Source organism: Nyctibius grandis, chromosome 3 (genome assembly GCF_013368605.1).
Source record: "Nyctibius grandis isolate bNycGra1 chromosome 3, bNycGra1.pri, whole genome shotgun sequence".
NCBI classification, from domain to species: Eukaryota; Metazoa; Chordata; class Aves; order Nyctibiiformes; family Nyctibiidae; genus Nyctibius; species Nyctibius grandis.
Window position 1 is genome coordinate 44,370,751 of NC_090660.1, and position 25,654 is coordinate 44,396,404.

Here is a 25,654-nt window from a genome sequence, read left to right on the forward strand (position 1 = left end):
GTGCATTCTATTAATTAAAAAAATTGAAAAATAAAAACTCAGTTATTGAAGGAGTATCATCACCCAGAGAACACTACCATTATAATCTCCAATCAGGACACAAAAGTTTTGAAAACTTGTGCCTACAGGGCTGTATAATTTAGACCTAACGCAACTAGGTTAACCACATCCAACTATTTAGAATGAATATTTTTCAAGAAGCACGGATCCTAAGACCATCCTAAGAAACATTTACCTACATGCTACACATAATCCAAATCACTATTTGAGAAAATAAAAACCAAAACGTTGGCTGTGTCTGTGCAGGATCATGATCAAATCTTATGCAGCAAATTAACACAGTGAAGAAAATTATCAGAAATAGGCTGTAAGGGTACAAATACACACGGTGATAGTAGGCAGAAAGATACTCACTGAATCCTCGTCTTGAATCATCTGAACTAAATTATCAAGTACTGGAGTGAGATTTCTGAGGGAAGAAAAGTTAGGAAGATGATGAAATCAGCAGCTTCTCCTCATCCATTCTCTTGTTATTTAAAAGAAAGAAAAGCCTTACTTGGATTTCATGTTGTTAAAGTTTTTGCCTAATGCCAAGTGTCTTATCGATCGGTTTTTACTAAGCCAGACTACAAGGGTTGAGAGGTCAGATTCTAGGCCTGTAAAGAATCAGATTAGATTAAGAATTAAAACACGTTTTCACAAAAGCTCCAGACAGGGTCCAGTTATCAACACTATATTCATTCAAGCAACTGTATCAGTGTACTAATTTCCAAGAGTTCTAGAAAAATGTCCATACTTCTATTTTTTTTTTAATATTTTTCTCTTTTTTTGCCTCTGTTTTTCTATGAGAATAAATGCTTTCTCTAAAACGAGCCCTTTAAATCTCCATCCTAATCAGCCATTGAAGGCACCTCTCAGAAACACAAAAGATAAAAGTAGTCCCTTATCTGTAGTCCAGCCATACAAGGGTAGTTCCTCGCATTGTCAGGCAGTTTAAAAAGTTCCTTTAAGAATTTTGAGACCACGCTAACTGCTAGTTAGTCTTAGTAGAGCTGTGAACTAACAAGTTCTCAAAGCCTTCAAGTGCAAAAAGGCTAACATAATAGGTTATGAATAAAATGACCTGAAAAACAAGCCCAATTTTACTCTACTCGAGCGTAAGAAAAAACAACTTGCTGTAGTATTTTATTCCCAAACTAGTGCTGTATTTGAGGAGTCCACTAGTTAGATTACAATGACTTAGGATCCAGATCCACGGGATAATTTAGATGTCAAATATCTTTACTCACAACAATCAATCAATCTGTTTACATAATTGGGCTGAGTCAGTAGCTCCCAAAGTTTTCCACTTGCCAATCCATCCCCCCTTTCTTGGGCATTCAATTGTACTGGGAATCTCTTTCTGAAAGACTTCTGCATTTGGCTGTCAGAGGGGCAAACGCAGCAGGTGAATTCTTCTATTCCATACGTCTACAGTTTGAGTTTGCAAGATGAGAAGGCAGCTGGTATTCCCAGCTAGGATGCACAGAGCCTCCAAAGCAGGAATAGTCTAAGACTTTTCCAAAGAATCAAACAGGCCTTCTCTGACCTGAAGCTGGTTGACAGTTTGCTCCAAATTTCCCTCTCCTGCTTCTTTAGTATCATGACCCCACCAGCTTCACTCTGTATCTCATCTTTCACTTTCTTCTTTCACTACACTTTCATTTCTCATTTAGCTTCTCATCCCCTTGTACTTAAACCCACTTTCCTCTAGATCTAATATTGACACTTGCTGCCATCAGTTTATTCTGCTGTGTTACATTTACCTCAAAAACCACAAACTTCTGAGGGTACGGTTAGTCTTTAAACATTTCTTACACACTTTATAGCAATAAGAATTCTTGGTCTGAGACATTTCTATAACCAATATGGCCAATAATCATAAAGCAAGAGTGACTATCCTTGATTACATTGTGAGCTGAAAGAAAAAGAGTTTCTCAGATTCTGGACTTGCATGACCCTCCGTTCCTGTTCTATGTACTTACCATTGTCTGAAATATCTAGGCTGGTGATATTGTGTATTTCTGCTATGCATCCTTCCAAGACTTGTGCACCTCCAGATCTTAACTAGAGACAAAACATCATCCATTTTTGCAAACTAGTTATGGTCTCAAGATCACATAGAAAACAGCGGTAGGAGCTTTGTGAATACAGAAGGCACTATCAGCGGCAAAACCAACAGCAACAGGAGAAGTTACAGACATCAACATGACAGCCTGTGCACACATTCCTACTATTCTCATCCTGCATATAAATAAGAAAAAGGGCTCTCTTTCCTTTCTCTTAAAACTACTGCTCAGCAGTTAAATCAGGGAAAGCTTTAAATGGTGCATACACTATGAATACTTTAAGAGTGACTGCAGGAACTTGGTGAGGGTTCTCTACATGAGAGGGCCAGGATACTTCCAACATCCAGTGAGAAAAAAAATAAACTTAGTCCAACCTATAAGCATGCAACACAGTCACCCTTGAATTCCACTACAGTCAAAGCTTACAGTGAGCATCTTCTTTCAGCTCTTAGCACAATGCTAGGGTGCCCAGATCAAAGATGACTAGTAAATTTAAAAAAAAAAAAAATAAAAAAAAAGCAATGAAATTATGTTTCCCTGACACTGAAAAGAAAATTCACATAATCCAATTGTAAAATGGCCACAAAAGACCATAAACAAGAGAAATCAGTAATTTACCTTATTCTTAATTTAAAGATAGGCATAAAAGAGAAAAACAGCAACAATAACAAAAATGCCTAGCTGGAAAGTATCAATTACAATATTACTAATCTGAAATATTACGTGAATATAAAAATGTCAGGATTTAATGAAAAAAAAATGAAATGGTCTAGGGGAAAACAGCAACATTAAGAATCAAAGTTATGAAAACTTACACACTTATTTACTAATGCTACTGAATTAAACAACGCAATATATTTTTTTCCAAAGAAGCATTTCCTTAGTTCTTGCAGCTATTCAAACTATATAAAGTTCACTTTATGAACATCCCCCAGAGAAAGACTTAAGCAAAAGAGGGGAAAAGTTCTACAAAAATTCTATTTTTGCATCTTCTGTTTTCACTGCCCTTGCTTCAAAAACATGAAATAGCCTTTTTGCCTCCTGTACATAAAAAATGAGTAATATTTTCCTTAGTCAACTTACTTGGCTAAATATCCTGAATCAACCTGCTGATATTTCTGTGAATAGTCTCTTTTACCCATGCTATAATTAAGGAACCACAAATGCCTTCTAGAAGTATTTTTCAATAAAGACTTGATTTGGCACTTTTTAGAAAGTTTGAGATATGCGATTGGTTAACAAGCAGCTCAACAACTTGGACTGAGCATTTAAAGAACAGTGGCAGTCATAGGCAACATCTAAATTGTAAGTCACATCTGGAAGTGTAAGAGATACAGAATGTAAGGCACCCTTTCTCTTCTGCATAAAGCAAAGCCTACCTATCCTTCATCCTACCCTCTCAAGAAGTGGTCAGATTAAAGTCACCTTTGCTCTGTGCTGCTCTCTTAGCATGGCCCACCACAAGACAACCATTTTACACAGTGTCACATCTATTACTGCAACATCTATGGAACTGGCAGATTATATGCAGTCTTGGATTGGTTGTCGGTATGCTAAAAGTTCTATACACCAAGTTATACTCACAATAGAATCCAAATGCTTATGCTATATATACTTTGAGGGTTGAAATGGACAATTTTTCAGGAGCAGCTTTCAATCTTGTACCGATAATTCTACATTAAAAATCTTAAATACACAAACATTTCATGTGCACAAATGGTGACATCTATTTAATCTGAGGGTGATGATAACAACTTGTCTTTTACGATCAAAATTTATTGCAACTGTATTAAAATTATATATATATATATAAAAGCAGAGATTAATTGAAGGGCTGTTCATCAATGTAGACTGTGATACTGAAAAAAACTCCACCTCTGCAACATCTCCTATATGACATACTTCTGAGATTACACATACAAGCTCTTATTCAGAAAACGAACAACCCTTCAACAATTAAAAATGCCAAGTGTGTTCAAAGCTATGAGGTACCAATACGGGAAGGGCAAACAAAGCTGCTTACCAATTTAACAATTAAGGTAAAGCATGGAGAGTACTTACACAGTGACCAAGCTAAGGGAAGCAGAAGGGAAAAGAGTGAAATACATCAGTGCTGAGCAGGTAGAAATAAAAATGTAATTTTCATAGTAAAAATAATGAAAAAACAAACAAACAAGCAAGCAATATAAAATGATTAAGCTTGGAGTTAATATACCAGAAAATTATGGGAGCAAATAAAAAGTGGTGGGAGAGGGAAGGAACAGAGAGATTTATCCTTCCATAGTTGAGTACAGCTTGCCTGATGTAGGAAAGAGGAGGGCAAAGCTGAAGCATCAGCTTAACGGCCTCCTAACAGCGTGTGCTTGCAGGAACTGGGAGTAGTGGAGGTCACCAGCTCGGAGCTTCCCACAGCTCTGTTTCTGGGTGCAGATTACCCTGCCCAGCCCACAGAGGGTCAGGGAGAGGTGGAGCAGGACCCTGCAGTGCTGGGCCCACTGAGAGAACTCCCAGCTCCTGCCACATCAACTCCCCTTCTGGTGGAAGCGTAACTACTTCTTCCCAAAGCACGTGAGAATGGATAAAGCTCAGTGATGTGGAAAAAATGTTAAGGGAAGGATCTAAGGAAGTGCTGTCAGTTTGGAGGGACCACCTATGGGAACGCAACACCGCGAGCTGGGCACTATTCCTTCCTTTCTGTCATTAGGGTCAGCCATGACCACTTGTGCTTCAGTGTCCAATACAGCTAATCGCCCCTCAAAGGGCTCTTCCATATCCCATCCTAGGGGTTATTTAATGAAAGGCTTACGTTTTCAGTCCTGTCAGCCCTCGTTGATTTACATGCTAATTTATACTCTCATTACTTATGTTTGTGTTTTATTGATTTAGTCTTTTAAGGTTATGATTACAGGACTTCATTTTTGTTACTTTAATTACTCCTCCCTTTTCCTTTCTCCCTCTGAAAGAAAAATTATCATCCGTCTGATCTCTCTACTCAGAAGTATGTGTACTTGACTTGAAAGCTTTTCTATTTGGAATTTACATGTAATGCTCTTCGAAGTAATACCATTTTTAAAAAAGTATAAAATATCAAAACAAACTGTGAAATCCATTCACAACGATTTGGTTTTTCCTTCATAAGTAAATTTGTGCCCATTCCAAAAGCAACTGACCATGAACCTAAGGCAAGGTTTACTGCACATCAACATGTTCATCAAATTGCATGTTTTCTACTTAAAGGGAAACCATTGCATTTGAAAGACACTTCCAGAACAGTTAACTCAGGTGATGGACTTCGAAAGATCTGCCTAACAAGTGAGAGGCTTTCTTTGCAGCTTAAAAAAGAAAGGGTGGCCGCTCAGCTACGGAAGGCCTGAGCCAAAGCTGGTTAGTGTTCTTTTTGGCAAAAGTCCACACAGTTCTCTGTGTGACTTTGCCTCCCTGGCTCCCCACAGCCCTGGCTGATCTTTTGTCATAAGTTGCAGCCACACAGGTGGTATCCTGCAAGAGTATGGACAATCCTGAGCAACAAAGTGCAGAGCAAAGCACAGAGAAGCAAGAGGGAACAAGATAAAGCAAATCAAGCTGCCACAATTGGTTTTTGTTTATTCTTCAGACATTTAAAGCTGTTTGTACAGTGCCTCTTAAGTTAATGGCATGCTTCAATCAATGTTTACCAAAGTTCCCTATTGGCCTGAATTGATTAATTGATTAGGAAAGCAGAATTTCTCCCAAGGTTAAAAAGCAAAGCTGCAGAAGAGGAAGCATGTCCCAGGTTTTGAAGGAAGACAATTAAACCATGGACATGCCTCTAGGGCATGCAGCTTCCTGCAATCCATTCAAATCTGGGCACCCTGGGAAGCCCTGCTGCAGGGTCCTGTGTAATCACAGCACCAGAGAGCAGAAGCTGCCAAGCAGCAAACGGGGCTGGCTCACTATCTAGAACAGCTACACTGCAAGGAGGGTTTTGCCAATCAGGTGCTGCAAGTGCTTTGAACCTCTGTGCTCTTTATTTAGGATGATGCTGTAACACACAGCAGCTGATTTTTACCATAATGGCTTCTCTGAGCTCTACTTTTCCCACAACTTTTGACTACAGCAGAAGAATATCTTGCCCAGTGGATTTCATGGGAACTCCAATTCCACATCACTGCATCTTTTGAACACATCCTGATAAATATTTCTTACCTCACAGCTACTGAGATCTAAAGACACCTCCTTCAGATTGTGATTGCAAGCCAGGCCTAATAAAAGAGCTCTGAAAAAGATCAATTTTAGAATCATTTAAAAAAAAAAAAAGGCAGCTTTACATCATCATCATCATCTAAGCGATCACAGGTTAATACACCTATAATGCGAAGAACCATTTCAAAACAAAACCACACCAGCTGAGCAGTTATTTATTAAATGACAATGGCAGCAGAAACCTGCCACACTTAGAACACTCCAGCAGCTTCAAAAACTGCAGGGATGCATGGCTAATAAAGAAACTCTAAAGCTAATGCTATATCAACATTTAATAACATTCATCAGAGATGAATTTTCTTCAACATTTGCTTTCAAAGATCATCAAATTATTACAAAAATAAATGTTCTGTTGTACTACTGTACTAACTGTCTGATTTTCCAAAAATTTGGGAAAAAATGGAGGTTTTAATATATGCAAGATGCAGTGCAGCCAGCCATTTCAGCCATGCACAGTGCCTGTAACACTCAAATGCTGGATCGTGTTCAAGTATCACACAATTCTCCACTTCTGCAACCCAATAAATACAGATTTCAAAATTATATTCCCAGACAATGGTAACCTTTGTCTTTAGGCAGAATGGCAGAGAAATGTAGCAACGACGATTATGATTTTCATAAATCCACCTTTAAATTCTTACAGAAGTTTGTTTTCACATATAAAAGTTAGTGTTAATATCACATTTGTATTAATACTGTCAAATCAGAAAGCACAACGGTATGTGTCTTAGAGAAGGAGCAAACGCTATCTGTGAATACCTGCCAGTATCTTTAGAATAGATGCTGCTTTGAATTAGTAATTGAACAGCGAAACAGGAGGACTTCCTCCCCAAACTTCATCTCAGCCATAAAGCAAGCCAACAGAATCCAAACTACTGCTGCATGGAGATAAAAAAACAATCCATTTTGCTGAGCCATTTGCCTATACACTTGCTATGCAAGTAGTGTGTAAAAGCTATATTTAAAATGTGTGTGCCCTGGGAAGGTTTTTCATTTAAACCTATTTATATCTGCCCTGCAGGTAAAAATGTTAATCGCAACTTTGCTGTTAACAAAGGCAAATATCTTGTGCTTATTTACTTATTAAGCTATTAATATGTAGAGTTCGAAAAAAAAAGTGAAAGCTCTGCAACAGTTTTTACAAATTTTTAGACGATCCTTGTCTAGATTTCCTTCCCAAACATGCTTTTATTCAAAGTTAGTCTGGCTGACGATAATTTTGCAAAGAACTTCCTAAACATTTGGAGGCAACATAAAAAAATACAGTGCAACCATAAAAAATGCAAATTAAAAGAGAGACACAGTACTGCTTCAAGTGTACTCTCTTCACAGGAAGCAAAGAAGAGTTGCTCTGTCCTATAAACTCATCCTAAGAAAATCTCATGATTTCTCAATTCTTTGTCATGAAAAATCACCAGCATTCAAAGGCGCTGAAGGCAGACATATTATAATTATACTCAGCCACTATGTTTAAATCACACACACGGCAATACGTGGATAGGTCTTGTCAACTGTGCTAGATACAGAATGCAAGAACTGGCCTTCTAATTAGCATTTGCATGAGAAGCGTATCAGAAACTTGACTTGTTATAGCACTGACAGATCAAAACACAACTTTTGGCAATGTGTGTAAATGAACAAAACTACCAATGTACGCTTAAACAAGGAAAAGAGCGAGCTATGATGGAACATTAACTATATTAACTACATACAAGAATTAAAAGCACCCTTTCCCCACCCACTACGTGGCATCCTCGCAGTACAGCTTTATCAGCAAACCTCTTCCCTGAAAGGCTTGACTTATATTAACAGGTCTATCACTGTACAAGCAAGTTCACCTCCTTCCCTGACTGCACTAATTAACCAGTATCTTCAAACTTGCTGAGTTAGCATATGAGATTAAACATACCACAACTGTTGATCTAAAGGAAGCTGATAAGTAAGAAATCAAGTAACAATTAATCAGGGGAATTTGGGACTCAGAGTGTCAGGCATCTGCATTTATCTATATTTTTTTCTGTAGGCAGGCTTGATCTTGAATCACACAGCCAACCCTGTGACCTCTGGTTCACAGACACATACCAGGAAAAACTCCTTGTCACAGGACAGTTCTAAGGCCCACGCTGTCAAAAGCTTTTCGACATGCACTGATCAAAGATGCCAGAGAAGTACTATTATTGTACACTATGACATTTTTATTTTTCCTTCTAGAAATCATCCCTCCTGTGCTACTGCAATCTTGGCAATGACTGTAAATCTGTCTGAAAAAAGATGTTTCCATCTTCTTGTCTTGAACAAATCCTATGATCTTGATTGCTCTGTAGAAGTTTTGTAATTTCTTACAATTAAGACCAAAAGGCTAAGCAGCTGCCCCAGGATATAGCACATCCTCCATCCTTTTAACTTCAGATTAACTTCCGCAGGATGCTTTTCAAGTATATTAGTCAAGCTATACAGGTTTTGAGAGGGAAAGCAAGGTGTACTGCAGATCACAGTTCTCTGTAGTGTTGTTGAGATACACTCAGCTCAGACTGGAGAAAAAGCTCAGGTCAGAGAAAAAGCACAACAAGGAAACTACCAAAAAATATTAAAAGTTCTGTCCCACCCCCTAGGCAGAGGTGAATGCTGCCATCAGAACAAAAGAAATGAAGCCCATGCCAAAATGCCAGCCAGCTGAGAGTGGCATGGACACTCTGAGACCATCCGTGTCCAGCTGGACTTTGGACAGATGCTCCATTCTGGAGCTGTCTGTGCTGGTGAAAGAGGTTACTGCGCTCAGCTTATCCTACTCTACCCATCACTGCTTCTTTATTACCACTGACACCAGTCATAAGGGTAACTCCCTCTAACCCAATTCAGCCAAATTGGGCCACATTAGCTTAAACATTATCAACAAAGTAGGTTTTTGCTAATACAGATCACTTTGGCTGAAAAGGACTAGGAAGATCTCATTTGCTGCACAGCTGGTAGATCAAGGGGTCACAACTATTTGGGATAAATTAATACAATAACATCTTCCATGAGCACAGCCAATTGTAGAACACTCATCTGCCAAAACTTCTTACACCCCAGGAGATACTCAGCCTGCCAAGGATAAGAGCTAAATATGAACCTTAGTGTTTGGGGCTTCTCACCTTTCCTAACCTGTGTAGATACATTCAATGTCTCACAGCATTTTTTTTTTCCTGTAGCATTGGTAAGATTGTCTTGTGTATTACACACATCCATCCTCCGTTCGTCTTGCTTCATTAAACATAACTCCCTGCTGCCGTTCACCACAGAATGAATAGCCCTAAATTAATCAGAATCAACCAATGCGTTTCTCAATAATCACTTTCTGTTCAAAAACACATCAGTACCATACCTTCCTAATCTTAGCAAAGTCTAAGCAAGAAGACAGCAACCAAGAGCATCACACAGAACACAGTGAGAGATCAGAGCTAAAATGACAGGCTCCTGCAGTTGAATATTGATTTCAATTCAGTGCATCTTACTTAAGCATCATATTGTACTGTCTCCTCCAACATTAAACTGCATTAACAAAAAATATCCCAAACCAATGTACACTACTCTTTCCTGTGTGGCACTTGTCACTTTTTCTCTCCCCTTGCTTCCCCCAGATTGTATCAAAAGCTTTCTATCCGGTACTCACTAACTACTCTCTATATCCCACATCTCTGATTTTGCCATCAACTCCCATTCATTAGCTACTTCCTTGCTGAGCTACTGTCCACTGCCCTTCCCTGTTCTCCCTCAGGAGGCAGGCTCCCAACCACACAAGTATACGTACATGCACATACATACCTGTATCTGTGTTCAGATAAGGATTTTGGAGATGTGTTCCCCGAAATGGTTAGTGAACATGTCTAGGTGTCTACTATGGATAGGGTTATGTATGCTTTAATGCATATTAGCTAACAAGCTGACACTCTGGAGAGAGCCCTTTCTTTAATTTAGCCCAATAAAAACAAGGATTCTGCCAGAATCACAGAATGACCTATCCAGACCAGACCTACCCATCCAGACCTATCTTGACTTTAAAACAGACTTGTAAATTTTATATCTGGAAAGTTCACCACTGTTCAAAAAGGCACACGTCACAGGAAGGGTGACACAGTGTTACACAGTTTCCCTCAGTCTTCATTAGGCTGTAAAAGAAGTTTCTCTGCAGTGTTGGGTAGGCAACGGAAGTGCCCAGTCCACATCACCAGAACCTGTCAGACACAGGATGGGTGACACACAGCGAAAAGATGCGTTACACTTAGCATTACCACAAGCTTCTGCCATTGTCTCTTGCTACAAAATGAGGGCATAGCTCTGTTTAACAGGCTTCTCCTTCCAAGCACTGCAACAGGTTCAGTTTCACAATGGCTATTGCAATACTGCAGCCTCAAAGGAACAGCACTCAGTACAAGCACATAATCCCATTTTACTGTGAAGCAAACAAGTTTTGTTTGTAAGCCACAAAGTGAGAAATATATCACAAAAAAAAAGCTGACGGAAGCTAAACAGCTGTGACATTCCCACAGAACAAACTATCACTAATAGTCTCAACTGTGAGATGGAAACAATATTTCTTAAATGTGTGAACATCAGGAAACTCACTCTTGCAGTATCAATAAAGTACAATGGAAAAAAAAAACAAGTAAAATCCTTTCTCCTTCATTTTTAATATGAGGCACTCACATAAGAATAATGCAAACTAGGTTTTAGGCAACAGAAGAAAATGAAATTAAATTCTTACTTTAGAGGCTCAGGAGGGAGTTTAGTTCCCGAAAGATTAATCTGCATCAAAGCAAGCGAGCTGCTGAAAAACTGTTTGAAGGAGGGAGGGACTTCTTTTCCTTTTCTGTAAGTAAACAAATTCATTAATAAGTAGCACCTAGACACTCTTCATTTCAATAAATAGTGAATGTAAGCCGTCAGAATTGTAATGATCTTTTACATGTTTAATTTGCTCTACCTTCAACAGATCTCTAATCAGTGGCTCTCAATTAGCTTAGAAATACAATGTCATCAAAACGTTGATTCAACAAACAATCCTCAGCACCGCACTGCTGCACAGAAGACATTATTATCTAGCATCTGTTTGGTGAACTACAAAGAATGACCATTTAGGTCTGGTTAACAGTGAACATACTTATAAGCAAGATCAAACAGGACATTAGAAAAACCCTGAAATTGCCTTTTCACCACTAGAAATAATTACTCAATGCTGGAGTAGCTTACTCCCACTTAGGTGTCATTTCTGATATTGACCCAAGACACTGATTTGAAGAAAAGGGGAAGCTAATGTTAATATTTCCTATAATGCAAATATTCCACAAAGTCAATGTTCAGTCTCAAAGACTTTTAAAGAGACTTCTTCCCAGACTTCAAAGCCTAACGTTATGCCTCTTAGAGACAAAAGATGTACATAGACTTTCTGCTGCATCAGTATCACAAAAAAAGTACCAGACAAGGTAGCTTATTTTACAGCCATCTAGCAAAGAGTGGAAAGGGAAAGAAAATAGTTTGCTTGGAATAAATAATACCTGTTTCATAGAGAACTAAGACTTCTAAGGCTTTTATAAAGTCTTAGATTTCTTCTTAAAAAGACAGGTGCAACTTAAGAGCAAGAAATTGTAATACAAAATATTGCAGGAGTTGAGAGTAATGACATTTAAACTGTACCTGTGAGAAAAAAGGGTCCTAGAGAGACTAAGGACAGCTAGATGCTGAAGACACCCACGAAGGAGGGCTCCACATACCTGGTTTAAAACAAAGAAGATTGATTTTACTTTTTATTAACCCAGAAAAGTACCTAGGGATAGAAGGTGGGGAATGTTTCCTTGGTATTTGAACCTCCACAAAAAACATCTTTACCATATCTAGCGCACACTCTGTGTTGGATAAATCCAGATGAACAAGGGCATTTGGCTGGGCCAAAAAATTGTACAGGCTCTATAATTAATGGAGAAAAAAAATATCCATGTTAATTTTGATTTTATGACACCGATCACTGGATCGCTACTTCTCATTACATTTTAGGCTTTTATAATAAAATTGCACAAGAGTTCTGTCTGAAACTTCTTTTCACCTAATCAATACAACCTATTTTAATTTTGAAAGTGATCATTTTTAAAAACAATACGGGAAAAAAATGGTGCTCAGATTACATCTACCAAACATTACTCTTAATGCACAAGTCTTGAGTTACCTTGCAATTCACTTTCACAGCAAATGATAATTAATTTAATCAGAAATACCTTGGAATGTCACTCAGTTTGCTGTTACATTTCAGAAAGGCTAATTGGTTTGTAAGTTTAAGCCAGCCCCTTTAAGCATGAGGGAAGCAACTAATTTGCGTCTGAAGCCCATGGATTCAGTGCATTGAAGGTTTAAGGGAGAATCCAGATCAGGTAATAAGATATTAATATTGATGGCTTCAGTGCTGCATAGGATACGTCATGTAAATGTTAGTGTATGTAAAACTTCTTACTATATGCTGTTTTATTTTGGGCTTTTTTTAGTCTCAGAGAGCAACACAGAAAGATACAAGTATGACCTAATTCACAGAAACGTGGAACATTCAACTCCACATGAAATCCAGCCAAACAGAGCATGTTCATCATTTCTAAAATAGATCCATCTTTCTAAAAATTAGGTCATTTAGCCCCTGTACCAACAGTGCAAGAAAGGTCCCTGCTTTAAAAATCCCTGCGCTTTGCTAGGGTTTATTTTAATTGCTAAGTAACAGGATTTCCTTACTCCTGTTGGAAAACCATTCCACAGATTAAGAGATCTCTGTATTAATAATCTTTTTCTTTGAACTGTATCTCTCTGACAGGCTAAGAAAACCCCCACTTTTTATATTTATGTCCCTTAAAATATTGTAGGTAGGCATCAGATTTCTTTAAGCATTGCCTATCAAAGCTGTACATTTTATTTTACTTTTTGTTTTTACATTACTTGATATGTTATCCTCTCTTAAAGAGTAATTCACTGTGTGCCTTTATTTACATCTAACTGTTTGTTTGCTACCTTTTAAATCCTCTTGTCCCACTGAAACTTTCACCTCTTAAGTCTGAAAAGACTAGTTCTTTGAATGTGCTGATGAATCTGAAACTAGTAAGATCTCTGAAAAAGTCAGTCATGTCTGACTGCACTTTAAATAAGATAGAGTGACTCTAGTGTTGCATATTTTAAATGCTAAATACTTAAAGAATTCAAAGCCCGATACTTACATGCACAAAACTTTTGATGTGAGAGAGAAATATGGATGTAACAGTCAAAAAGTGACTACATACAATTGAGAACTAAGTGGATTTTGTTGTGGAGAAAATAGAGCTGCACCTCTATGGCAACTGATAAACTGAACAAGGGAATTGAAAAAACAACTACATTCTTCAAAGAATCATGAGCTTCAATGGCATGTATCAAGAAGGCGTACAGGTTTATTTATACAAACAAAAAAATTAAAAATGATAAATTAATTAAGCCTTTCCAAGTCAAAACAAATAGTTTCCAATCTTCCAATGAAAAATCTGTAATACACTTATCACTAAAAAGATGAGGTTTTTTAATTGTATTTTGGTCACTTTCAAACAGAACTCGGGGAGCATGGTACGCCCACTGAAACAAGTGGCACACTTGCAGTTTTCTCATTTATCAGTAGAAGCCAAGGACTAAAAACGTGAACTAAAATTATGTGGATTTCTTTAGTTGTGTGGGGCAATTTAATTCTCTGACTATATACTGAAGAGTAGAGATCAAAATGTTATTTTCTATCCCTACTAGAACTGTACTGAAATAAAGGCAAAAAAGGATCTAAACAAAATGGCTTTGCCCTTCTCTTAACAATTAATTAAAACATCCATTCATTAACTCACAAATGAGAAGAAAGTGCTTACTGAGAGATCATCACCGCGGAGCGCGTTCCCTGAGAGGTCAAGATAGACGAGCGTGTTTGCGATCAGCGAGTTGGCACTCAGTGACTGGGAAAGGCTATTCACCCCTGCCAAAAAAAATGTCAGTACTCATCTCAGTCTACTCTAGACAAAACTAGCCGAGACCCTGCAAATGCACAATTTCAGTGAACACAGATGTATATAAATGTTTCATGACCTCCTGTTACCATCAGTGTACTGCAGCAGAGGAATATAGATCACCAGGCAGATACAAGACACTTCCCTGCCCCAGCATGCCCCGTTTTGCCCAGACCACACTCCATCAGCTGCCCTGATGGAGCCACAGTGTGTTATAGGTCCTGGATTCAGGGAAGAAGTTTTTTTGTGAAGTCTGAAATGGCTTTAACAGCGCAATCCCATTTTGAAACAGATTTTTAAAACAGAGTTTACTCCGTAATGTTAAGACAGTGTCTTCCTGCAAACAATAATGTTTAGATAAAAGTATCTGTGGAAGCAGATGAAAGCCTCTGTGGAAGACCAAGTACATTAACAATTATAATTGCCAGAACTTCAAAAGCAACTGACAAGGCCTAGAAGTTAAAAATATTTCAATTACATATTTGCCTGTAATTTCAGAAGAATAGTTAGTTAATTAAAATACCAAGAGATGCATGAAGATTCTCAATTCTTGATCAGAACAAATCCATATTTTTCACATTAAAATTTAAAAGCTCACGTTAGGAACAAACTAGTCAGAGCTTTCTTCCTCTCAAATTGTCCAGCTTTTCCAAATACAAATTAGGACACGGCTACTTCCAGCAAATCTAACTTTCATCTGAGGGTTCTGTAGCTTATCAGCAAGTTCTCAATTTATTGTAGATGGCTATTGCTGCCTTTCAAGCAGTACATGGATGTGTTTCTTATATGCATGTGTTTTGTAAGTGCCCGGACAAAGCCATAAAGCAGGCAAGTGTTTTGATCTACTACACAATATTGGGCAATTTCTCAAAGCTACTGGTCAGTGAAAATGGACTGGCATTCAAAGGACAGAACATGTCCATTCTTCAATTGAAAACTATTACGAAAGGGATTTATCAGTGAGGATGTGGAGGAAGCAGCTAGCAAGCCACTGGAGACCAAAATACCCCACTTAAGCGCTTTAGTTTTCCAAGCCTTCAAATATTAAGAAAGTCTCCCATGTCAGTAGTATGGCTCTTGGTTTCAGGAGGCTTTTGATACTGAAAAGAATTGAAGCACAGTAACATCTTTGCCAACTCTCAAAACGTTTTCGTTCAGTGTAATTTTTCTTTTATCTTAAAATTGCATGGTTGAATCCACACCCTATCTATAAAAGTAAACTGAAAATTAATACTTTTTGAAAGATCTAAAAGCTCTGTTTAACCACTGCAGCTTATAGCTCTGGATTCACTTCAGTAGGTCTTCTCAACAGCATTTATAAGCAACAAGAAGTAGAAATGAATGTAATGTACTGTCAACAATTCAGCAAATACTACCGAGAACCAACTCTGGAAATTCAAGAGCAGTGTCTGAGTCTGGGGGAGAAGAGCAGTTATCAAACGATCCACAACACTGCCACCTGTTTCATACTTCACAAGGGCCAACTGCTCAGAATCAGTCACATTGCTGAAGGCAAACAATGCGAATGAGGGATTTTTTTAATTAGCCTTTGGCTTGGGCTCAGAAGAGCCAGCCCTATCTTTGAATGAGTATACTAGAATTTTCTATTTAACCAGAATCTTCAAATCAATAAATTTTTGTTTGAACTTCACCTGCCTCATGCTATACTCTAACAGTAATCTCACTTTCATTTGCAGACAATCTTTCATGCTCTTTTACCGCTCTCAGGAGGCTCAGAGTGTTAATTGCTCTCAGGAACTTTGAGATACAATATTTGAAGAAAGATCTTCTGGGAAGTTACCACCTGAACTTCAATTCTCAATCTCAGAAACTTATCTTGAATAGAAAGTGCTTTTTAAATAAGGTCAAAACCAGTGAGGGATTGTACAGAATTTCTGAAACTGAAAAGCTCAAAAAAAAAAAAAAATAAAAAGGAAAAGAAAGGCTGGAAAAAAAAAAAAATCCACGCACCTTGGAGTCTACTGAATCCAAGATCCAAGGTCTCCTTTAGACTTTCCCCATAGAAAATATTACAATATTCCCCCCTCAACATCAGAAGTTCAAAAATAGCCTCCCAAGTTAAAACTAATTCAGTACTGTCCTCTTAAGTTAATGGAAAACTGGCTAAGACAGACAGCTTTGCATACAATCAAAGAGGTGAAGCTGAGTTTCTTCAGGTCCAGAGGGTTATAAGAATTACAATTTTAAGACATCGCATATACTTTTTTTGAGGAATTCTGAGAAGCTGCCATGGGACAATATTCATGGTGACATGTTACTCTCTGGAGAATAGATAGTCATTGCAATGTAGTCTGGACTAGGATTCACATGAGGTCAGTATTAGACATACTGGAATATATTTTCAGCTTTTGTTTAAAGATTGTCTTTAAAAAGTGTGTTAAAAACCTTTCAAATTCTTTTCATCAGAATTAATTTTTACTGACAAGAGTTTTATGCATGAACTTCATCTAGCTGGCATTTATTCTTTACAAAGACGGAAGCGTAGCTGGAGTGTTCTCTTGACTCAGCGATCACGAGCACTTGCTGAAATCATTCAGACCACATGAAGAAAAGCACAGGATGAATGAACATACCAGAACTGCATGAATTTCTGTCAAATCATGAACATCTAATCTAAAGAGTACATGTAAGGTTAGTCAAGATTTTTAATCAATTGCTTGTCACCAAAAATGGAGTTAGCAGTAGAAAAAAAACAATCCTAGAGTTTAATGAAGTCTTTTTAATGAAAATCATGATTGAATAAATTCAGTTAAATTTTATTTACTTAAGCATAACAAGAGCTACAGAACACTCAAAAAACAACAAAAAACCCTTCTCCCCATCCATATTCCCCCAGGTCAACCCTTAAAGCTTAGGAGAACACAGAATCTGCACTTCAAAGATCAAAAATTAAAAGGATGAAAGAGCATGGCTCCTATCTGTTATCAACTAATGTCCTTCATAGACCGTAACTCACTCATCTTTTCCAGGTCATCAACACCTGCGAAAAAGCTGCAATAATGTCAGTGCATTTTTTCTATTTTTTAACACTTGCGTTCCATACAGGAGACCCTGGGTTTGTGTAGTTTGCTTAGGAGGTCAACGTGTCTATTATTCGTAAAAGAGCAATGCAAAAAACGCTGAAAGCTTCTGACTTGTGCTTCAGTACTGCTATTGCTTTTAAAATATACATACATTTCAATTATGATATCAAACTGGAAATTTGTAAATTATAAAAAAAAAAGAAGTCTTTACTCAGAGCAAACCACTTAACAGCCATTGTCACAACAGTGGGTTTCATAAAACAATTGCATGCAAAACATTTGGAAAATTCCCTACGCTTTTGCTTCAGACATCTTTTTGAAGCATATATGAAACATATCATTTATGCCAATTCTAAATTCAGTCTTTCTTTACAATACAGGTTCAAGCCCAGAGCTTACAGAAGCAAGTAAGAGTTTTTCAAAGTACTGAAGGGGACACAGAACCCAGTCCATGGTTCAGCAACCTAGGACTGCAAAAAAGCAGCTGCGCTGTTGAGAATACACGTGTAAATCAATTACAGAATTAATTACTTTATAATCTGGTAAGAAAAGGTATTATTAGGATGGAAGCCTGAAACTTTTAGAACAGAAAAAGAGGCATATCTATAAAACATACCTTTAGGTGATAAGGAGGTTTTAGATAAATTTAAATGTTTCAGTCCCTTTGGAAGTTTGGCGAACTGGATGCTCAAAGACGACACACCTGTTGGGGGAGTGAAGAGAAAAAGGATGTTTTCAGATTATCTGTGCGATCCCAGGTATTCCCAGCAATCACACTGGGGGCAAATACTCTTACAGGAGGAACTGTGCTCACTGTGGGGGTGGGCCCAAAATTATCGTGTCTTTTTATGAGCATAAATCTTTGAAATGACTGTTGTAGTCGAGATCCCTTCTTTATTACCCATTGAACAGACAGGGAACTTTGTTGTTAACAATCAGTGAGACACCTTAATTAGATTAAAAACTATATAATGCACACATACTTTCGAGAAGGGGTCAAAGGGAAGGTAGTATACCTGTCAAACAGTCAGCACTTGGGAAATCTGGAAGCTTTATGGTTTGGCCAAAAAAAATTATGTAAGTTAAAGAAAAAACACCACCACAAAATAAAACCCAAGAATGGTACTTCACATGAAACTACAAACTATTTTTATTTTCTTTTAAAAGGAAGAGCTGTCAAGGCAAGAGAGACATCCACGTTAGCTAACACTGTCCTCTTCTCCACCAAGTTGTAATGGCCACCTAACTCACTCCCTTACAGTAGCCTGCAAGTTACCAGCTTAGACATGCTACAACCACTTGCAATCCCAAACAGTCAAAACCTATTAAGATGCTGACAGGGACTAGACTACCTCAGCACAAATCCAATGAAAAAAAATAAAAAAGCACTTTTCATTAAAGCCCTTTCTCAGCACATCCGAGTTCCACACTCCATAAATTTATTCTTCTTATTTAAGCAAAAGATTGAAATTTGATTAAGAGGGCACATCCTAAATAACAATGGAACCAATCCATGAAAAATTTATTAGAGGAATAAATCAACAGAGAAAATCCAGGCTTAACCTGAGGTGTGAAATATAGTCCTCTACAGCAACTCACTTGGTGAGAAAAGGGCAGAAAAGGGGGTAAAACCTTATACTTGTTTTAAAACAACACAGTAAATGAAAAAGCTGATACCCTTCTCCATGTATGCAGACATGAAACAGTCCGCTAGTATGTCACATACATATGTTTATTCTGCTTTTATCATGTTTTACCTATCATTGATAATGAAAGAGCAGCTACTTTGCAGATGTTGTTGCAGGGGTTTTTTAATGCCCTCTCTAAAAGCAGATTACATGTGGTAGGTGAAACACCCACACAGCTCAAAACAAACACTGTATTTTACTTATATTGCCAAAATATTAGACTGATGATGCCTTGGCATGTTTATTGTAAAACACAATGTTAACCGGATGTCTTCACCAACTTTCAGCAAGAATGAATCAAGTCATATTAATAGGATTTTCTTTCATAGCTCTACTACAAAAAAAAAAAAAACAAACCTTTTTAGCTCAATCTATCTTAAGTTGGCCTCCAAATTTATATTCTGTAGCTGACTGTCCACTCTTGTTGAGCTGGTTTAGTCAAAATATATACTTTCAAAATCAAGGTAGAGTTATGCTGGCAGAAGAGGTGAAAAAGGAATACAATCAGATCATTAAGGATATCACAAATGTAATTTTCGTTGTGAAGTATTTTGGGTAAGAAGAGCAGCAAATAATTTTACCTCTTTACCTTTTATTTAGCTAAAAATCAACAGACCACTTATCACTCTAGCAGAGCTGAATAATTTTAACATCTTATCAGCACTGAGGGTTAAGGATCCACCCAGTTATAAGATGCAGGAATCAGGTGCAGAAACAAAAAAGTCCTTCTGGTCATTCAGGCCCTTGAACACTCTTTAAACCACCCGTTTTTGCTAACCTCATAACAGATATGAGAGCTCTAATGGCAGAAGTAGAGTTAACTGCATCCAGTCAAACAGTTTTGAATTTCAGTATTTCTAGGCTTCAGCATGCTTGTTTTGCATTATTTTTAATAAAATAGGAGATTAAATTCTGATCCTAGTGGAGCCAAAAGCAAAACTCCCATCACCTTAGCACGGCTAGATTTTAAAGCCAAGACTGATAATGAACTTTCCAGGTGTTAGTCTCACAAATATTGACAGTACCATAAAGGGAAGCCAATCACAAATTAAGAGACTAGTCTCAGGGTAAAACCACTTCATATAAACACTGCTTTGTATTTGAACTGAAGCCAGGTCCTACGCCTTAGTTAAACTAAACACATTTCTCATATTATTGGAATACAGACAGTTGCATTAATGTAATAATATAATGTCTTTACTTATTGGTACCTAATAATATATAATAGCTTAGGGTGGGTTTTTTTATTCAAACAAGGCACAATGATATGTTCTTCCCCATAATTCACACAACTCTGTTATTTCACTTATAATTGCAGAATAATCTGGTTGAACTTCCAGTTCCTGCAGAGGTGATTTTTCAAGAGATATTTTCCGAAATCTGTATGTTTACATGAATCTCTGTTATGCCAACCTTTACCTCTGAAATCCTTGCTGCCCCTCCAGTTTAGTAAAGTCAAATCTACTTTGCACTCTGTGAATATCAGATCACAGAACATGTAAGTATTTCTTAAACTGAAAAGCTGCAATATTTACACATTGCAATTAAAGTTAATTTCTCTTTAAATACTTATATAATTTATCTAATTATTTAATGAAAAGGTCAAATCTTAATTGCATATGTGATAGGAGAGACTGAGATAATGAAAAAACCATACTAATTTCTCCAAGTTGTAGTTTCTGCATTTCATTTATAACTGTACGAGTATACTGCAGAATGGTTTGAATCTACAGGTTTGTTGAGAAGAAAGTACCCACACCGATATGTTTAAAAAACAAACAAAAAAAACCCACAAAAAAACAACCCTGCACTGTAGAATATCTACCAAATGCTTTGGTCATTTGTTTTGCTTTCAAGATAAAAACGAGTTTCTTTTAAAAAAAACCTTCCACATAGAATCTAAATACACTTCTTCAAAAGCAGAATCAACAACATGACAGCCTGTTTTCCACCTTACAACAGAAATTTTTGTACAATGCAGTTAGGCCTATGGCACATTGTAATATTAATGTTCTTCAGTAAAACACTGGCTTTCACGCGATATGGATTCTTAAGGAGGCCAAGCGATAATCAGCAAGCAAGAGGCTATCAGAAGAGTTAAAGCAATTCATGTGAACAATTTTAAACAAAAAAATACTGTGAACAGGTTAAAAACAAAAATAATTTTCATACTTGTTTCTAGTCAAAAGGAAAAGAGATACAAAAGAGGAAAGGAAAAAACCCCTTCCCATCTTTTTTTCCTCACTGAACCAGGAAGAAAGGAGAGATACCTGCAAAACTCTGTGTTAACAACATTCTGAGTCACTCAAGTTATAACCAAAATGAACAGGTTTTCCATTTTGAATCATGACAGCAAAGAGACTGGAAAATTTCCCCAAAACAAACCAAATAAAACAAGAAAAGATTCACTGTATAAAATTCTTAATTTTTCTTCTGGCCCAACAGGAGCACAAGATAGTCTGATCCCAGAACACTGTGTGCCTGGAATGCATTAAGTGAAGCAAATGGAAATCTCACATGGGCAGCGCTGAAGGGTCAACTCCAGACTGAAAGAATGTAACCTTATTTTAAAAATAAATGCCTCTCGGGTGAAAAGAGAGTAGACAAGGGAGGGGAATGACTTGATATGTATTGAAATCATGCCTAGCGGTGCCTAGTCTGAGAAAAGCTGAGCTGTTCAGCTTGATTTCCGATCTTGTGGAGTCAACAGCACTTTGCTCCATAAGGATGCCAGTTATGCCAGTATTACTGAACATCGCCAAATACTGCCAACACTACAGACTAGCACAAAGCTGAAAAAGAAATAGTTTCAATATGGGAAATAAGTACCTAATTATGGCTGAAAAAAACCCACAAAACCATCAGGAAAATATAATCCAAGCAACAAAGTTGCCTCATGCTTCATCTTTCAACTGATTACATTGCCTTTAAAAATGCACACCACTTTATTTACTCTCTAGTTCTAAACAGCCACTGTGTTCTATCTTCCTTTAAAAGAAACTTCTATGAAAATGTAATGAAATCTACTGAAATCCATGGTTGGTTTAAGACATTTAAATATTTCTCGACACGCTAACGGATACATATAAATCAAAAAGAATAGTGATGCTCAGTTATTTGTGAACAGTAGGTATTTACAATAGCATCACACACAGAACAATAACCTATTATTCAGGCAAAGCTGAATGGAGCAGAGTAATCCTATTACATTTGTAGAAAGAGAAAAATATAAATGTTACAGTACCTCTGTCTTCAAGTGGATTGCTAGCAAGGTTGATCGTATGCAGTCCTGAGTTGGGATTATGGGCTAGGGCACTGGTTAGTTTCTGTGCAAAATCTCTGCAAGAAACGAAGAGAGAGGAAGAAAGACTCCTGTTATCTCCTGTATCAACAGCATATTCAGAGACTTAAAAATGTCAAGGGATTACTAGACAGAAGTGGCCTATCCTACTGCAGAGCAGTAACTGATTCTTCACAGTTTTAAACAATGCTTATCTTTCAAAGCTGGGTATTTTAGTATTTATTTATTCTGTGGCCTAAGAGACTGAAGAGAACTCAGCCAAAGCTCAAACTGCTTTTCATAAAGATCTGAAGATATAAAATAGGAGTTACACAGAATAACTCAAAATTCGAGCACGCCTTCCATCTCCTCCATGTCACACACGGGTGAGATATATACATCAACTTGCGTACCACTACCTCCTTCACTCACAAGTCAACCGAATCACTTGCAGCAGCTCTCTACCAACAGTCACTCAAACAGATGGGCTTTGCAGCGCACCCAAAAGGTCAACAAACCAGGAGTATTTCTAACCTTGTAAACAGCAGGAACAACGCTCTCAAAGAACAGCAACACGCTGATGAGCTGTGCCACCTGACAAGCCTCAGGGTATCCTGCTTTGCTACCAGCTGCTGCTGCAGAAGACTATCTATCTCCTGTAGGTCCCCAGTTACACTTGCCAACACTCTGTGGATACCCTTCAGCATTTAGTATGGTACTAGATGCCCGTGCTTAGGCAACTGAATCAAGCTCCTTATGTCCAGCCAAGAAAAATGAGGGTTTGAGTCAGAAACCAAACAAAATCCCTTTTCTTCATGAGGAGTTTCCTCCTCTTAGTTTATCCTTAACAGATTCTTGTCATTACAGAGTTCTGCCTACACCTCCAGGCTTGTTTACAAACTCTGCTCCAACTTTTGCCACCAATATAGGCAGGATTACCAAAACTTTTTGGAAAACTAGAGTGTGTGTGAACTACTTAGCAAAAGGCACAGTAAATCGATGGCCACCAGAAAGCACATGTAGGCTGCATGAGGCTCCAAGGCTCATTTTGGAAAAAACTAATACAACTGCTCAGCTCCCTGTGCAGGGATCTGGGTGACATCTCTTCACCTCCTTTGTCCACTCTTTGTTTCAAGTCCTAAAATTTATTGGGTTTTTTGGACTCACACTTCAACCACAGAGCAGGTAACACATGCCTGACGCTTTCTATAAAGCATCAAACTCGCTCTGTATGTCCTGCACAGCCACACGTGCCTGAACCGAGGACATTCAGGCTTGGAGGTAAAGCCCAAAAAAGACCCAATATAAGTACACATATGGCAGAGTAAGGATATTTCACCAAGGCAAAACTGACAAATGTGTCCATGACAAAAACAGACAATGCTGATCAGAGCAGATAGATACTGAGGTAAAATGCCAAACAGTGTTCATGTAGATGGAGACATGAAAACTAAAGTCACAGGCTGACGACCTGTCAAGTCCTGCTAAAACTGAAACCAGTTTATCCACCTGCAATAAGTTAAGGTAGGCAATGTGCAAAGGTAGTCAATATATCTTTTAATATTTATGATTATCACTGGATTTCGTGGTACATACCACAAGAAAAACGAGATTAAAATCAGGTACTTATGTTTGAAATAACAGCTATTAACGGCAACGCACTAGTGATCAGAAAGTTTGGGTGTAATTCCAAACTCCACCTCAAGTTTCCTGTGTCATTTAGTCAATTTTCTTTCAAAGGTATTTCAATGCAAAACCTATTCTACAAAGTAGAAAAAGACCCAAACAATGTAAGAGGAGACAACATAAAGCACGCCAAATATTTTCCCTGTGCTTGTTTCCCCTCTTTATTTTTAATTCAGTATAGCATTCTACTTCTCCCACCTTTTCACTGCTTTTTTCATTAATATAAAAATTCATTAGCGCTAGACTTTAACTTGTCTACATGGTCGTAGATGCTACTCTAACACCAAAACAAGCTACAAATACTTCCAACTGGGCTAGTTTGTACCTTGAACTTAGTTGCTTTTTTTCCCCCTTCACAGGAAATAGAAACAACCTAGTAACTACAACTTACTGTATTTAAAACATATGCAAGGATTAAATTCTATGGCTTACCTCTATGTACCTTTCTTTTAAGGCTATGGTAAAGCAGTAAATTTATCTACTTTCTTGCTTTAAAAAAGTTGCTAATTGCAATCCACAATAAGATAAAACCAGCTCTCTTGGCAATGAAACTCTAATCTGTTATGCAAGATGGAATAATACGCTTTTTTAACAAAACCTCAAACATTGTTTCTTAAATGATAACAAGATAGTCATACTTGTATTGGCAATCGTATTTGGAGAGGAACAGTATGAGCTGATTTAGGGTTTATGCCCTTATCTGGTCCGTTTTGCTCCACTTAACCCAACTTTCCAGGCAAAATCTTAAAAATCATCAGTTTAAAGGGACTTCTTGGACATAAGGAACCTCTGATAAACCTGATGATAAGCCTGTGACTACAGGCTCCTCAGAACAAGGTCGACATAGAGCACGAGCCTTTTTTAATGCTTATTCTGGCTAACGCACATCACACTTCCATTTTGCTGGGAGTTAAGCAGTAACTAATGAGACATTTCAAAGGTATTACTTACGTTCTAAGCCCGGCATTCTCTAATACCAGTTCTTCCAATCGATTGGACCTACTCACCACTCGCAGTATCTGCTCACAGACATCAGTGGACTGCCACAGAAAAGACAGAACACCATTAAAGAACACAAACATGGAATAGACGGTTATTGAGACGGTTATTAAGCTGTACATCATAATGGGATCCAGGCCACAACCATCTTCTATGTCATACATAAATAGTAAGTAAGAATACCGGGAACATCCCAGAAAGAGTCAGATGGCAACAGGGGACTTCTGGAAAAGACTCAGGGAAGCGAGAGGCAGACTAAAAGTAGGTCATTTATGAAGCAGCCCATCTAATCATAGGGGGAAGAATTTTCATAACGATAGTAAAAAACCCAAACCCTGTGATTCAGAAAAAATGTTCAATTTTTAAAGAAATCTTGTTCCTATGCATGCTAATCCTTCAGAAGAAAGTGGCAACTAGGGCAAATGAGAATAAAGCCTGACCAGGAATGACAACTAAACACAGAGAAAGATGTTATAAGGCAGACAAAAAAAACCAGTCAAACAAAAAAAAAACCTCAAGAGCAAAAGCACTCTAGCCACAGGTCCTCCAAAGACTGCTAAGGACTAATGCTTAAGGGTCA

General features: G+C 37.7%; 1 protein-coding gene across 4 annotated transcripts in view; it reads right to left on the bottom strand.

Annotated features, from left to right (window-relative positions):
* CARMIL1 (capping protein regulator and myosin 1 linker 1) overlaps positions 1-25,654 on the bottom strand; it is a 213,223-nt gene that overhangs the window by 78,825 nt on the left and 108,744 nt on the right. For all 4 annotated transcript variants that reach the window (XM_068396150.1, XM_068396151.1, XM_068396153.1 and 1 more), the window contains exons 10-20: positions 25,027-25,115; positions 22,354-22,448; positions 18,038-18,124; positions 14,243-14,346; positions 12,216-12,293; positions 12,024-12,100; positions 11,095-11,199; positions 6,294-6,363; positions 2,025-2,106; positions 557-656; positions 415-469 (exon numbers count right to left, since the gene is read on the bottom strand). In XM_068396150.1, the coding sequence (XP_068252251.1) occupies positions 415-469; positions 557-656; positions 2,025-2,106; positions 6,294-6,363; positions 11,095-11,199; positions 12,024-12,100; positions 12,216-12,293; positions 14,243-14,346; positions 18,038-18,124; positions 22,354-22,448; positions 25,027-25,115 (942 nt within the window). The remainder of the gene's footprint in view (positions 1-414; positions 470-556; positions 657-2,024; positions 2,107-6,293; positions 6,364-11,094; positions 11,200-12,023; positions 12,101-12,215; positions 12,294-14,242; positions 14,347-18,037; positions 18,125-22,353; positions 22,449-25,026; positions 25,116-25,654) is intronic.